The 17,118-nt window shown below is 35.3% G+C and overlaps 1 protein-coding gene and 1 pseudogene across 2 annotated transcripts in view; one reads left to right on the plus strand and one right to left on the minus strand.

Annotated features, from left to right (window-relative positions):
* TAOK1 (TAO kinase 1) overlaps nucleotides 1-17,118 on the minus strand; it is a 168,583-nt gene that overhangs the window by 63,390 nt on the left and 88,075 nt on the right. For both annotated transcript variants that reach the window (XM_058283125.1, XM_058283126.2), the window contains exons 9-13: nucleotides 13,432-13,525; nucleotides 11,767-11,848; nucleotides 9,324-9,491; nucleotides 7,400-7,603; nucleotides 5,631-5,765 (exon numbers count right to left, since the gene is read on the minus strand). In XM_058283125.1, the coding sequence (XP_058139108.1) occupies nucleotides 5,631-5,765; nucleotides 7,400-7,603; nucleotides 9,324-9,491; nucleotides 11,767-11,848; nucleotides 13,432-13,525 (683 nt within the window). The remainder of the gene's footprint in view (nucleotides 1-5,630; nucleotides 5,766-7,399; nucleotides 7,604-9,323; nucleotides 9,492-11,766; nucleotides 11,849-13,431; nucleotides 13,526-17,118) is intronic.
* LOC101433256 (heterogeneous nuclear ribonucleoprotein A1-like) lies at nucleotides 1,312-2,467 on the plus strand (annotated as a pseudogene).

Below are 17,118 nucleotides of genomic sequence, written 5' to 3' on the forward strand. Positions count from 1 at the left end.
AATAAATAGCATCATTCTTTGTCTCTTATAACTGCTTTTGACTTAAAGACTATTTTGTCTGATATTAGTATAACTAACCCAGCTCTTTTAAAATTATTTGCATGGAATATCATTTTCCATCCTTTCATTTTCAAATTACCTGTGTTTTAGATAAGGCAAGTCTCTTGAAAACAAAATATAATTGGACTGTGCTTTTCTTTTATCCATTCTGCCAACTGGTGTCTTGTGACTGGGGAGTTAATCCATTAATATTTAGTATTTCCACTGTATACACAGTATTGAGTTCAGCCATTTTGTCCTTGTGGTTTTTATATGTCACATCTTTTTCTCTCTCTCTTTTCCAATTTAATTGCAACCTCCTTTTCTGTGTGGTTGATCTTTTGTGATGTATCTGACACATTCAATTTTCTGTTTTTGTATATTTTCAAAACATCTTATTTGTGGTTACCCTGGGACTTATATTATGCAACTTATATCTATAACCTACTAATTCTAAAAGATTACAACCTGACTTTCTGTTTACCAGTGGATATTTTAAACGATCTCTCATTTCTGAGGGACAGTTTTTCCAGATAAAGAATTTTTTGGCTGGCAGTTTTTCTGTCATTGTTTTGAATATATCATACCAGTACCTTCTCCCTCTATGGTTTCTGATGAGAAACTGGCACTCAGTCTTATTGAGAATCCCTTACAAATCACTTTTTTCTTGTGTTCAAAATTCTATCTTTGGCATTTGTCATTCTCATTAGTATACGTGTTGGAGCAGATCTATTTGGATTTATTCTGTCTGGAGTATACTGAGCTTCTTGGATGTGTATATTTGTCTTTTGTAAGAGTTGGGATGCTTTCTTCCATTATTTCATAAAATATTCTCTCTGCCCCTTTTTCCTTCTCTTTCCATTTTGGGACACATATGAATGGGTATGTTTGTATGCTTTGTCACTAAAATTCCTGAGACACTGCTCGATTTTTAAAATTCTTTTTTCTATCTGTTCTTTTCTCTATCTTTCATTGAACTGTCTTCTAGTTTGCTAGTTCTTTCTTCTGCCTTTTCAAATCAGCTGGTGAATTCCTCCAGTGTATTTTTAAAGTATTTTCCCGCCTGAGATGGCTCCCTTGTCTGTTCGCTTGCTGTCTTCTTTAGGAGGCATCAGGAACTGAACCCGGGACCTCCCATGTGAGGGGTGGGCTCCCAACTGCTTGAGCCACATCCACTCCTAGAATGAGAACTGGAACCAGAAAAAGATCCCAGAAAGAGAAACTGGGACCTCAAGATTAAACTTGTTTTCTCTCGTGGACGCCGCTGAGGAAGCATCGTTACAGTCTTTCCTCCCACTGCAGTCATGTCTAAGTCAGAGTCTCCTAAAGAGCCTGAACAGCTGCGGAAGCTCTTCATCGGAAAATTAAGCTTTGAAACAACCGATGAGAGTCTGAGAAGCCATTTTGAGCAATGGGGAACACTCACGGACTGTGTGGTAATGAAGATCCAAACACCAAGCGCTCCAGAGGCTTTGGGTTTGTCACGTATGCCATTGTGGAGGAAGTGGATACAGCCATGAATGCAAGGCCACACAAGGTGGATGGAAAGAGTTGTGGAACCAAAGAGGGCTGTCTCCAAGAGAAGATTCCCAAAGATGAGGTGCCCACTTAACTGTGAAAAAGATCTTTGTTGGTGGTATTAAAGAAGACATTGAAGAGCATCACCTAAGAGATTATTTTGAGCAGTATGGGAAAATTGAAGTAACTGAAATCATGACTGACCGAGGCAGTGGCAAGAAGAGAGGCTTTCCTTTTGTAACCTTTGATGACCATGACTCTGTGGATAAGATTGTCATTCAGAAATACCGTACTGTGAATGGCCACAACTGTGAAGTAAGGAAAGCCCTGTCTAAGCAAGAGATGGCCAGTGCTTCATCCAGCCAAAGAGGTCGAAGTAGTTCAGGGAACTTTGGTGGCGGTCATGGAGGTGGCTTTGGTGGGAATGACAGCTTTAGTCGTGGAGGAAACTTCAGTGGTAGAGGTGGCTTTGGTGGCAGCCGAGGTAGTGGTGGATATGGTGGCAGTGGGGATGGCTATAATGGCTTTGGTAATGATGGAAGCAATTTTGGAGGTGGTGGAAGCTACAATGAATTTGGCAATTAAAACAATCAGTCTTCAAATTTTGGACCCAGGAAGGGAGGAAACTTTGGAGGCAGAAGCTCTGGCCCTTATGGGGGTGGAGGCCAATACTTTGCCAAACCACGAAATCAAGGTGGCTATGGCGGTTCCAGCAGCAGCAGTAGCTACAGCAGTGGCAGAAGGTTTTAATTACTGCAAGGAAACAAAGCTTAGCAGGAGAGGAGAGCCAGAGAAGTGACAGGGAAGCTACAGGTTACAACAGATTTGTGAACTCAGCCAAGCACAGTAGTGGCAGGGCCTAGCTACTACAAAGAAGACATGTTATAGACAATACTCATGTGTATGGTCAAAAAAACACGAGAACTGTATTTGTGACTAATTATATAACAGGTTATTTTAGTTTCTGTTCTGTGGAAAGTGTAAAGCATTCCAACAAAGGGTTTTAATGTAGTTTTTTTTTTTTTTGCACCCATGCTGTTGATTGCTAAATGTAATAGTCTGATCATGACGCTGAATAAATGTGTCTTTTCTTAAATGTGCTGTGTAAAATTAGTCTACTCTAAAGCCATTTTGATAAACTGCCCCAACAGTAAAAAGCTAGAATTCCTTCAGGGTGATGCCAGGTTCCATTCAAACTCTTTTACAATTTTAGAAGACTGCTTGTGTCTTCAGAAACCTTGGTATAGTTGAACTGACAGTTACTGTGTTATGACCTGGAGTTCATTAAAAGGTCACCCAAGCAAAATTACAAAATTTTATTTGGTTATGAAAATGATTATTGGTATATCCTATGCAATATATCTAAATTGAATAATGGTACCAGATGAAGTTATAGATGGGAAATGAAGTTTCTGTATCATCCATATCATGTGTAATCAATAAACAATTTGATATCCTCTTGGAAAAAAAAAAAAAAGATTAAACTCAAGGTTTCAGCAAGGTCTTGCAGCCATATTGTCTGTTGGCCATACTTCTGTATCTACTGTTGTGCCATTCATCCACATAATTTCTATTACGCTTCTTTTTATATTTTTAAATTCTATTTTATGCCCACACAATGTCTTCTTGATATCCTTTATCTCTTTATGCATGTTTTCCTTTATATCCTTGAATTGATTTAGTATATTAGTTTGAACTTCTTTGATTAGTTGTTCCAAATTTTGTGTCTCCTCGGAAGTTTTCATTTGTTCCCTTGACTGAGCCATATCTTCCTGTTTCTTAGCATGGCTTGTAATTTTTGGTGATGCCTGGGCATCTGATTATCTTGATAAGTTAATGCTGAAGGTCAGGTTCTCCCTGCTTTGTGCTAAGGCTCTTTTTTTTTTTTTTTTTTCCTTGGTCTAATTGAGCCTAGACCTTTGGAATAGCCCTGTTTAACTGTTTAGGTTTTTTCAGTTCTTCTTCATCTCATTCTTGTCATGGCTATGTGGTACTATTCCTTTTTTTTTTTTTGAGGTACCAGGAGCCAAGGATTGAACCTGGGACCTTGTATGTGGGAAAATGGTGCTCAACCACTGAGCCACACTGGCTTCCCTAACTTGTTTTTTTGTTTGTTTTTGTTTTTTCCAGGAGGCACTGGAAACTGAACCCAGGACCTCCCGTGTGGGAAGCAGGCACTCAACTGCTTGAGCTACATCTGCTCCCAGTACAATTTTTAAGATTGCACTTTTTTTTTTGCAATTGTTTCAACTCCAGGAGAGAACTTCCTTTCCTCTGTTCCTTCTCCACGAATCTTGATCTGTTCTGTTTGTTTTGTTCTGTTTTCAGAATTTTCTCTCCAGCTACTACGATTTGTTTAAATTCTCTCCTTCATTCAGTGCCCCCTTTTCCTGGGACCCATCCAGTTTTTACAGCTGTTCACTTTTATCCCCTTTTTTATTTATTTATTTATTCATTCATTCATTCATTTGTATTTATTTATTTTTTTTCTGTAAGGCCTTCCTGCCTCTGGTTTCTTTCCTGTTAGGGCATCCCATCCTGGGGAACTAGATGGAGTTAACCCAGAAAGGTAGGTCAATTTCAGAAACGTCCATTTTACTTTTAGCTGGTCCAGCCAACAGAAACTGGATTGAGTGAGTGTACCCCTTGCCAAGAGTTCTGCCATGGTCTTCTCTTGTCCTCAGGGCAAGGGATAGGGCCCTTTTGTATGAAGCATGACTTAAAGGCTTGTGTTCCGTCCTGGGTCTCTTTAGACTTGGTCCCCATGCCTGGATATACGTGAGATTCTAACATTGAATGCTGTGAGTGGTTTTATAGTCTGTGTGCACAGCAGGAGGGACCCAGACCACTGCCTCTGTGTCCTGCTGCAGACTACCAGATGAGGGGGAAGGGAATTAACCAGAGGATCTGAGTTGGAAATTACTAAGATATTAAAAATGTTATTTTTCCTTCGATTCAACATTTGTAAAGTACTTTTCCCAGTCCCTACCATCCTCCAGTACTCGATGCAAGTGGGGGTGTGTCCTTTCATTTGCTGATTCTCTGGGGAGGTTTTTTAGGTGATATGTTACCATGTTGATGGCATCACTTGCCCTAGTCAATTTTTCTGAATTACTATTTAGTACCTTGCAGCTCTCTTAAGTATTTAATATAATCTAATATATTGTTTTCTGTATATATGTTTTGAAGACATTATTAGTTTAATATCTCTCAAAGTGCCTTGTACAAAAACATTCCCATAATAGGCACATCAATGTTAAATGAATATAGTTTACAAAAACACCCAAATGCAAAAAATAAAATATAGTTTTACTTGAGTGTATATATGCTGTGGCAGTTTGAGATTATTTTATGAATCCCAAAAAGAGAAAGATTATGTTTATAATCTTATCTAGTTCTCTGGGTGTGATACCCTTTGAGCATTAAATTCTGCCAAGGGACCTTTAATTAAATGACTTCATGAGATTGCTTTAGGGCTTTGGATTGTACTAATAGGTTAGGTATGACTCAAGTTGAGCCTCCACCCCCTTGCCAGGTCTGATATAAATGGACTCGCATGGACAGACAGAGGAAGAAGGGAGCCAGCATATTTGATTCTGCAATGTGTGAGAGGACTGCTTAAGCACAAAGCCCCTGAGAGAGCCCCAGGCACAGAGCAGCTCAAGAGAACAGCCCACTATATGCTTGATACCTTATAGCTCAACTTAGGAAAAGAGCAGAATAGCCAATACTGATATAGGAGACCTGGAAAGAGACAAGCTCTATACCTGGTTGCTCAAAGCTGAGCTCCAAGAGTGGACAGACTGTGCAGGGAAAGGCAAAGATTTCTGAAGAGACTGGCAGTCATCTTCCTTAACCATTGGAACACACTGGGATCAACAGTAGCTGACTTTGGTGAGAAAGCATGTCTGATGGTACCTCAGTTTGGACTTTTCATGGACTTTGAACTGTAAGCTTTTACCCCAAATAAATACCCTTTATAAAAGGGTACTTTGCATCAGCAGCCCTCTGGCAAACTATAATATATGTCAAGGTCTAAAATGAAACATTTCTTTCTAATTCAGAGGACATACCAGTGATGCTGTCCGTATAGTAGCAAAGTGTTCTCGATTACGATAATGTGATTTGTGACGAGATACTTGGGGTGGAGACTGTGGATCAGATGCTCTTGCTCTAGGATCTCCCTCTTCTCTGTAATTTTCTTCCTCCTAGGCAAAGTAAGAGACAATACCATTTAAGGTGAACAAACCCAGTTCATATGAACCTACAAGAATGTTAAAGTTTAGCAACAACTTATTTCTCAAAGACATAATTTTTTAAAAATCAAAAACAAAATTTGGTAATGCTGAAATTTTATTTTCAACATAATTAGAATCAGGAGAAATTATTTCCTCAATGTATGACAACTTAGTATACAGATTGATAAGGAAAATTACAAGGCTAGATTTATAGCCTATCCATTATACACAAAATTGAACAGCTTTAACATAGCTTAAAAATGAAAGACAATGAAATATGTAGCCAGTACTTTAAATGGCAGTAATAAAATTAATTATTCTGAGGCGCTTGGGTCTTAGATGCAATATAGCTTTTTTTTTTAAAGATTTATCTTATTTATTAACCTCACCCCAACCGCAACATAGCTTTAAAATATCTTTAAAATAACTCTGTCATGGGTCCAAGTAATGAAAAAAAAAAGCTGTAGAAAAAATTTAAGAACTGAAGATGTCTTTTCTTATATACCTTAGTTCATTATATACCTTAGTTCATTAAAGAGGAAGTCAGGTAAATAGCAACAAACTAACTGGGGGAATAATCTTTTTTAAGTTTGATTCCATTCCCTAAAAACATAAATTAAACATGTTTTTGCCCCAATAACACTACTACTTAACTGAATCATTCCTAATAAATTTAGGAAATACTCTGGAATGTAAAGTTAAAAGGGAAGTATTTCTATTAATTACTAAATTAGCTGACTTTCAAATATTTGAGAAAATTTTTAATTCTGCACTTAAAAGTGCCAATAACAACATTCATATTTCCTAAATACAAAATTTCCAATTAATTTCCCATAGTTACAGTTCAGTATTACAGCTAATGCACAAGTCACTTTTTTTTTTTTTAAAGGAGGATCCAGGGAATGAACCAAGGACCTCGTATGTGAGAGGCAGGCATTCAACTACTGAACTACATCCACTCTCCAAGGATTGTGGTTTTTGATGTTGTTGTTTAGGAAGTACTAGGGATTGAACCAGGGACCTGGTATATGGGAAGCAGGTGCTCAACCACTGAGCTATATCTGCTCCCCAAATAGCTTTTTTTTAAAAGGAGGTACCAGGGACTGAACCTGGGACCTTGGATGTGGGAGACAGGTGCTCAACCAAGCTATATCCACTTCCACAAGTCACTTTTGATTACCATCCATTCCATCCTCTTCTCACACTTCTTAAAGGCAATCATTACATATTTCACATGCATCTTTTCTATTTTTAAAAATTTCATTTCCCATGTAACTTCAATTAATGTAGTATTATAGTATTTCTGTATTTTTCTAATATTTTTAAATAGTTCCACTTTCTTTTTATATTCTCAATATATAGTTTCCCAAATGTAGGCATGAGATTGAGAGTTAATAAGCCTATTGCCATTTCAAAATAAGTTCATTAAAAATATACCCAACTTCTGAACATCAAAGAAACCTCTTTCTCTTCAACCAATAATACCATGAAAATTATTTACCCTTAGGTAACATTTATAAGTCTCAAGTTTTTTTTATTTTTTAAAGTATTAAAAAAATTATTTACCAAAGTTGAAACGTTTTCACTGAAATCCAAATACTCACAGGCTTTAAATGGATGACAGAACTATTAGACATCACTGTGTGGTCCCCCTCCATCATATCTAGCTCACTCTTGTCATCTGAGGCATCTGGAAGACTGTTAACACTACTGCTTTGGCTACTGGCACTGATGGACATACTGGGAATAGACTGATTACTTCCAACACTATTGACTGTTCCTGTTCGTCCAACACCATGATCTTGTTCCTAAAAGAAAAGAGAATTAGATTCAAATATTTATATCTTTTCTGAATTCCTGATTGTAAGCAGCTAGCACACTGCATGGTATATATAGTCTTTAGAAAGATAGTTGGTGGTCCATCATGAAAAATTCCCTTTATTTAGCAAGACCAGGAAGTTTTCCAAATGTTATGCTAGATGAGAGAAAAATAAACAAAATGGCCAATAAGTAAACAACAAAAAACCCAACCAATTGTATAAAAAGGTCAATCAATCAATTTTGGGTTCTTTCCAAAGTATATTTTTTTCTAAATTGACATTTTTATAAAACCATTTCTATTATACAATCCATGGGGTATATAGATTCTGCTCTTTTTCAATGATCCTACAAATACCCCTTTTAGCTGTAATTCAATATCAAAGCCTTTTATAATTAAATTCTTTCTTCCTCAAAATACAGTCTCTAAACTATGTTTTACACTACCAAAGAGTTTAACACTAATTCCTATCTATTTCTGTGTAAACTAAGACTTAACAAATATATTCAATTAAAACCACAAGAATGTTTTCCTGAAGTAACCAGCCAGCCATGGTATATGGGCAACATTATAGTCATCTTGCCAAACCAGAATTCTATACCATATGTAGAACTTACTAAGTACAGACACCTTATATATGTAATAGGGACTTTTCTAGCCTTACAGAGATGCTATAAAAGATTTAACTACATTTTAATTTTAGTATGTTCACAACTTATTAAATATTTCATATATTTAAAATAGTTCAAAACAATTTTCTATCATAAAACCAAAATGCAAAATAAATATAAAACAAAAAAATCCCAGAAGTATAAGTTATTAAAAGTCTTATACTTTATAGTTCATCAGTTACACAGTGCTATTAAAATGAAAAGAAAAAATAAGTAACTATTGCTCCAGGTTTGAAAATGCAAAGTGATCTCTCTCACTGGAAAGAAATAGGAAAGAATCAAAGTTTTGGAATTCTGACAGTGGCAAAGAAGAAAACTTGAAAAAATGAGAGGAAACAAAGATAGCTCCACATATAATAAACTTTATCTTTCTTTACATTTCTATTTGCAAACCTGTATTTCCACACTCCCTAAAAGGCAACATAGAAAAAACATGGCCTTCAGAATGAGACACATGAAGATGAATTCGCACACCTCTATCTACAGTCAGTTAACCATTCTGAGTCTCACCTATAAAATCATTAATTTACAGCTGTAGATCTGTAGATGGAATGACATTATGCATGAACATCACTAGCTAATTTCTTTCCCCTTTTGCAGAAATGAAAGGAATCAAGTTTTATTGGTGACATAGGAGAATGCCTGGTAAACTTTCTAATGACTTCTGAGTTATTACATTCAACTTCCCAATTCTAACTTCAAGTGTTCCAAAGGGTGTCCCATGGAACTGTACAATCAGTTAAAACTGGAAAAAAGGTTCAGTGGCCAAGAAATTTGAGAGGGACTAGATTAAATAAGGTTGAACAGGTTTCTTTAACAAAAGACTTCTCAAAGTCTTTACGATGTCATTGTTGTTATAATACAAAGGGGTTGGATTTAAAGTATGCAATCTAACATTTTATTCCCCACCTGGGCTCTTACAGAACCAGGATTAAAAAACTACAATCAGAGAACCATGGATGTAACAGGGAGATTTTCGGCAGGACAGGTTGTATAAGGAAAAGAAGCTAAAACAGGGAGTCAGTGCTATGCTATTACCTCCTCTTCTTCCTGTGCTTCTACTGCTGGTCCATTATGTGCCTCCTGGAAAAGGAGTTTCTTCATCTTTCGATACTGCAGATTGTCCAGCTCTCTTACTGCATCCTTTGTCCTTTGAATTAGATCTATTAACACTGTTTCAGGGCGCTCCCGAAGAACAAACATGTGCTGGATTAAGGGCAGAAGATAAAAGTAAAGCTGAAATCTATTTAATCAAGTAGGTTCAAGAGTACCCCATAATTCTTAAACCCTATAGCTATCCTAGATAATCATGATAGAGAATAATAAAATCTATAGCTCAATAATTCTACTATACTTTTGACTACTTTTATTTACAAAATTGTCATTTACATATAACCTGCCCCTACACAACTACACCTGACATTTTATGAAAAATGTGATCATAAGTCCTTTGTTGGCCGACTGCAAAGGCAGAGTTGAAATAAAAGATCTAAACACTAATGGATGTGTCATGATGATGGGAATGAGTGTTGCTGGGGGGGGGGGGAGAGTTGGGGTGGTGGGGTGGGGTTGAATGGGACCTCACATATATATTTTTAATGTAATATTATTACAAAGTCAATAAAAAAAATAAATAAATTAAAAAAAAAAAGAAAAAAAAAGATCTAAACACTAAGAATCAGAGAGCTCAAAGGTTCATATAATCTAAGAACTGATGATTTCATATAAAAGGCTATATTAATTTCAACAAGAATATATTTTACTGATGGTGAATTATATAATATCAACTTGGATATTATGGGTTCCTCTATCAGTTCATAAACCATATTCTTCATAAAACATATGCAGTACATTAAAAGACATATTACTGATTTTTAACTGTGACCTTTTAATAAAGTTTAACCTTAACAAATACAGAAATCTAGAGAGGGCAATTTCTACCATTAGGATTATCACTATTACATTCTGATGTATTTTCTTCCAGAAATTTTCTATACACAGATTTTCTTTTGCAGATTCATAATTAGCATATAGATTGCAGATACCTTCTGCCCTTGAGTTCCATGAGATACCTTTAAATTCTTATAATATTTTGCCCTTCTTTGTTTTTTAGCTCAATTTTATTGCTTCTCTTTTCAAAGAGTTTATCCATATAATATTGATTCTACTTTTACAGTCATAAGTATTATTCATGTTATATCAAACTCACAAATCCATAAACAATGCCTGCAAAATATTTCATCAAATGTTCATGCCAAAATTATTTAACCTTTGCCCCAATTCTAGACAGTTATTTCTGATGTTTAATTCTAAGATAAATATCTTTTTTTTTTTTTTTAAAGATTTATTTTTTATTTATTTATTTCCCCTCCCCTCCCCCGGTTGTCTGTTTTCTGTGTCTTTTTGCTGCGTCTTGTTTCTTGTTTCTTTGTCCGCTTCTGTTGTCGGCAGCGGCACGGGAAGTGTGGGTGGCGCCATTCCTGGGCAGGCTGCTCCCTCCTTCGCGCTGGGCGGCTCTCCTTATGGGTGCACTCCTTGCGCGTGGGGCTCCCTGCGTGGCGCGGCACTCCTTGCGCGCATCAGCACTGCGCATGGGCCAGCTCCACACGGGTCAAGGAGGCCCGGGGCTTGAACCGCTGGCCTCCCATGTGGTAGACGGACGCCCTAACCACTGGGCCAAAGTCCGTTTCCCAAGATAAATATCTTAATGCATAAACTTTCTGCTGTTAATTTTTTTTCTTTATGATGGACTGCAACAGAAATGTAATTATTAGGACAAAGGAGTATGAAGCTTTTGATAGGAATTTCCTATCATCTCAGATAGGGCTGTACCAACACACAATTTAACCCAGGAAATTCAATACATAGACCTGGGAATCATTCAGGCTTAAGATCTAATCCCAAATACCTGGCCCTGGTGCCTGGGTTATTATACATATGAGTTTGAAGGGCTTCTTTTACTTTATCAGGCAAGTGTAAGAAGCCAGTCACATTCTTTCTTTTTCTTGAGTCTTAGACTTGATGTGTACCTTTAATTATAATATTTAGTCTTCTTATCCAAAAAATAGTGTATTTTAATATTTCTGAGTTTGATAGTTTTCTTCATATAGTTCTTATTTGTTTCTTAGTAAACTTAACCCCTAGCTACATTAAAGCTTTTGTAGCTACTGTGAGTCCCTATTTATTCAGGCTTTCATTCTTGAGACTATGAGTGAACTGTACATACAAAAATTTAGACATACTATTTTGAATATTTAAATATATATTCTATTTAGACATGGTAAGAAGAGATAATCAATTTTTAAAAACAACAACAAAAATTTAGAATCTAAGAAAATTTTCCAGAGGAACAGTATAAAAATTATCTTAGTAAAACTGGTAGAGCATATTAGTCCTGATTCAGAATTAAAGAATAATAAAAGACATTTAAAAAATAATTGTATAGTGACCAAAAAGAGATTCAGAATATAATAAAACTGACCTTTAAAAGTTCCTCTGATGTAGGGCGATCTTGAGGGATTTTCTGGAGACAAGAATCTACAAAGTTGCGAAAATAATCAGACCTATTGTAAAGGAAAGTATCAAGTGAACAGATTGCTATTTCCTTTAAAAACACATCCAAAAATCAAGGCATGCGTATATTGGTAGGACAGGGAATGCAGAGGAAGATGACTACATACTATATATTTCATACCAATCAAAGATTAAAGAATGGAAAACTATCTAAAGCAATGAATGAATCCTCACAATTTTCCAAAGATAAACTTGCAGAGATTATTGGGAAATCTTGCTCCCACATATTTAAATATCACAACTCTTTGTATATTCAGGCAAAATTGGGGAGGTCTATTTTTTAAATTGCATTCAAATCCACTATAACATTCTTCTTAATTTTTTTCTTTTCTCTCTTTTCTTGCTTGCTCCTTGGATGAGCCTTCATATAGCATGTTTTGGAACATCATGTTATCTGTTCTGGAGAAAGCCTTTTTTATAGCTATTTGGTGTCCCCTGAGCAAATAGATAAGACTTTCATTAAACCTAGGCAACCTATTACAATATTTTTTACAACATTGTTAAAAGTTTGTCATTTATTATTATATGATGTTATTAACTAGAGTTCAAAGGCAGTAAGTAATAATCACTCAATCAATGTTTCCTTGATATTCAAGTAAGATTTTAAACTCCCTGAAGGCAAGAAAAGAATTCTTTTGTGACTTCCCAAAGTATCAAACCCAGTACAAAAGTCCCTGCAGGCAAGAAAAGAATTCTTTTTGTGAATCCCCAAAGTATCAAACATAGTACAAAAGTCTGTATTCAATATATTTATTACTTACATGTACCATAATGTTGAATCCTGCCAAAAGGTTCTTTATATGTAACTCTACATAAGTAGTAAAGACCTAGGAATGTGCCTTAATTATGTAATCTTTTAAAAAATAAATACCTAAGTTATGAATCTACTTGTAAATTTTAAAATATTTATTAAATATATTGAATTTTCCCCTAGAATTTTTCAAATACTAGGTGGACCTCAGGAATTAATTTCCTATGACTGATAAAAATCCTAGTTTTCTAGGATTGTCAATGTTTCCTCCATAAAATTCCTTACATGATGAACTTAATTACATCAACTCAAGGAAGCACTATGAGAAGGAACATCAAAACAATCTGAATAACAGATATATTTACAGTGAGAAAGATCCCAAAGTTTGATAAAGTCAAATCATTTTACCTGTTTATATCATATAAATTATAAACCATTTCCCAATAAAATATCACAACAGGTTGAAGTAATCTACGTATTTTAGTTTTAAAATACCAGTGTTTAAATTATGCTATTTATTACAGAATTAGTTATATGTGCTCCAATAGTTCAAAGAAAAAAATAAAATATACATTTTTATAAGCAATGTATTTTGTTCCTATATGACCTCATCTACCCTTTATTTCTGAACTGAGGTAAAATACATGCTATGAAATGTAGACACAATAAAGGATAAATATGATAAAAGAAAGGGTAGAATAAGCCAACTTTAGTATCTCTTCAGATAACACATAGTACTTAAGTAAAATTAATTCATTTTGATAATGAATAAAAAATTCCATTTTTACAATGCTGAGTAATTTATCTCTCAGCAATACTCACCATTCATTAGACTGTAGTGTAGGGGATTCGTTCTGGGCTATGTGATATAAGGCACTCATCGCATTCATATTAAATAAAGGAGGCTTCCTTTCCGCTGTAAGAGAAAGAAAACTTTCTGTTAAAAATATCTGTCTAAAAGCAAAATATCTTTTAAAAATTTGCCTATTAAAGGTATTTTACTATTTTGTTTTTTAATTAATTTTTATTTTAAAACAAACTTTTTAAAAATTACAAATCAGTTTCAAAGAACTTTTCCCCATTAATTATTTGAGAGGAAACTGCTGACCTAATGCTCTATCATCCCTAAAAGTTATTTTGCATTTCCTATGAACAAGAGCATTCTCCCAAAAAACCACAATGTAGATATTAAATCAGGACATTAATATGATACATGGCTATCATCTAGGCCTCAAACTTCATTCAAATATCCCAATTACATGTTTTATAGTATAATATGTGTCTTTCAAGAAACTTGTGCATTTTATCTAAGTGGTCAAATTTACTGGTATAAAAGTGTTTAAAATATTTCCCTATTATCTTTTAATATCCTTAAAATCTGTAATGGTGTCTGTCACCTCTCAATCTTGACGTTATTAATTTGTATCTTGTCTCTTTTCTCCCTGATTGGTCAGGCTAGAGTTTATTAATTTCACCAACATTTTCAAAGAATCCGTTTTTTTTGTTTTTTTCGTCTTGCTTTTTTTTTGAAGGAGGTACCGGAGATAGAACCTAGGACCTCATACTGTAAAGCAGGAACTTAACCACTGAGCTAGACCCAGACCCTCAGAGAATCAGTTTTTGGTTTCAATGATTTTATTATTTTTCTGTTTTCCATTTCATATTATCTGCTTTGATGTTTATTATTCTCTTTCTTAATTTACATTCGGTTGAATCTGTTCTTCTTTTCCTAGTTTCTTAAAGTCAAAGTTTAGGTCATGACCTTGACACTTTTAAAGGATACAGGGACTGGTGAATGTCCTTCAAATTGGGTTTCTCTGATATTTCTTATGAATAGATTTGGGTTATATATCTTTGGCAGTAATAATCACAGAATTAATGCTATATTTTGCTCCTCCTATTAGAAGGCAGATGATTTCAAATGGTTCTGCTTTGGATAGTGCTCACTTTGAACACTTGATGAAGGTTGTGTCTGCTAAGGCTTCTTCACAGTCAAGTTACAATTTTTCCCTTTACAATCAAGTATTTTGTGAGAAGGTACTTTGAATTTATATAAATATCCTTTCTTTCCCCATAAAATTCCCATTTTATTATTTTATTTATATATTTATAGTCTTGTGGATTTCTGTTTTACTTACCTTATAACCTGCTATCATTTATTTTAATGTTCAAATTGTATTATAGGGAAGCGGACTTGGCCCAGTGGTTAGGGCGTCCGTCTACCACATGGGAGGTCTGCGGTTCAAACCCCGGGCCTCCTTGACCCGTGTGCAGCTGGCCCATGCACAGTGCTGATGCGCGCAAGGAGTGCCCTGCCACGCAGGGGTGTCCCCTGTGTAGGGGAGCCCCACGCACAAGGAGTGCGTCCTGTAAGGAGAGCCGCCCAGCGCGAAAGAAAGTGCAGCCTGCCCAGGAATGGTGCTGCCCACACAGAGAGCTGACACAAGATGATGCAACAAAAAGAAACACTGATTCCCGTGCCGCTGACAACAACAGAAGTGGACAAAAAGAACATGAAGCAAATGGACACAGAGAACAGACAACTGGGGCGGGGAGGGGGGAAGGGGAGAAAAATAAATAAAAATAAATCTTTAAAAAAAAAATTGTATTTAGCCAATAGGAGCCTTATCAAGTTCATTTCTGCATCTTCTTGACATAGCCCCATCATTCTTTGATCACTCTCTTGCTTTCTGGCACACCAAGATATTCCAGGTTCATCCTGTACTTTTCCTGCCCCAGACTCTGGCTCAGTCACTTCTACAAGGAGTTATGGAACTAGGCATGCTTACTGCTCACAGAACAGAGCTAGAGGAATCCACACATGTATCTAATACATTTATATACTTCTATGCAAATTAAACATATATTTATTTCTTTATCCATATTTATTGAAAAACATGAGTTCATTGTAACACCTCAAACACAATTTCAATACCAAAGTGTTTATTCTAGCTTTCTCTCTTTCTATATTTTTAATACCTTCCTCTGACAATGGAAAAACCTCAATCCCATTATCCTTTAATATGTACTTCCCCTGAGTTGTGACAACCTCATCCTCCTTGAGTTCTGATACCTTATGATGAGCCACCTCCAGACATAAATACTTTTGTCACCTTACTAGTGCTCTAAATCTCTCCACACTCTCATGTAGATGCCCTCATCAGGCTTTAACTGAACCAAGCTATTTCTCTGTGTGAATTCTCTCCTCTACTCACTTAACTCTGACATCCCACTCTGGGCTACCATGTTTCACAACCTGGTGCAGAGAGCTTCCTTACTCTTTCCTGCCTAATAGCTTTAAGACTGGATAGTTTGGTAAAGGTAGGGAACTACTGAAGAATATCTGAATGAATGAAAAAAATTACTTACTATCCATATATCAAGCCAGAATATGCCTTCCTGATTTTTTTCATATATTATAAAATTTCATATCTCTCAATTCATCAAAGAACACTGAACTTATTTAGCTAAAAACCTGAGAAGAGTTTCATCAAATCTAAAAATGTGGTAAATGTTAAAGGATTCAACTAACATTTTCTATTTCAAATTCCTGTAAGAGTTAAAGAGATCTCATTCCTTATTACCTTGTGAAAATGGTTCTCAAATGGTTTTTTTCTATAAATGCGGTCTACTTCTATAAAATTAGTACCACCAAATCTATAGAGGAAATGAGATTAAATTGAGATATACTAACTGGAAGGTCTACAAAGCAATCTCAGAAAACAATGTCCAAGGGGAAAAATCCAGAGAAGCAGTTCAAATAATGTATATTTATAGAGGGCAATAATTATGAAAAGGAAAAATAAATTGATCTAAGTTTTAACTTTTTCTTTTATGGTTTTGTCTCTCCATAGCAAAAAGGACTTTGTGTTTGGGAACTAGTACTGATAATCAATTTAAGTTTCTATTTACCTTGGCTCTCTACAGAGGCGCATATAACACAAATTAAGACATGGGATAAGTTTTTTCACTCCTTGTTTTTTGTTCCAGGATGGGGTTTATTTTCATTTGAAAAAGCTCCCACATAAATTAGGTTTATTTACATCACCTTTAATTTTAAGATTTAAGGAGGACAGGACACTACAGTATCTGGAACTACATCAGGTACAAACTGGAAAATATGATAATAACCAATATTTATAGATGCTTACTATGTGCCATGGTGTAACCCAGGCAGTTTTCCTATACCACTTAATCCTCGTGAAAATCCTATGAGGTAGGTTAAGATGTTCAAAGGGATCCAGCTGGTAAAAAGCAACGTTTTAGCAATAATAAAGTTGAAAAAAAATATAAAGCTGGTACTATATTAAGAAGAGTCAAAGCAGCACCATTAAGAATTACATGTAAAACAAAAAACTGGAAGAAAATTTAACCAAATTGTTAGCAATATTATGTTTAATTAGTAGAACTATGGATGATTTATTTTCTTTTTACTCTTTTTGTATTTATGTAATTTTCTACAGTCAGCATGCACTTTTATAATCAGAAAAAAGGAAATTTAATTTTTAG

This window comes from Dasypus novemcinctus, chromosome 21 (assembly GCF_030445035.2).
Source record: "Dasypus novemcinctus isolate mDasNov1 chromosome 21, mDasNov1.1.hap2, whole genome shotgun sequence".
Lineage (NCBI taxonomy): Eukaryota > Metazoa > Chordata > Mammalia > Cingulata > Dasypodidae > Dasypus > Dasypus novemcinctus.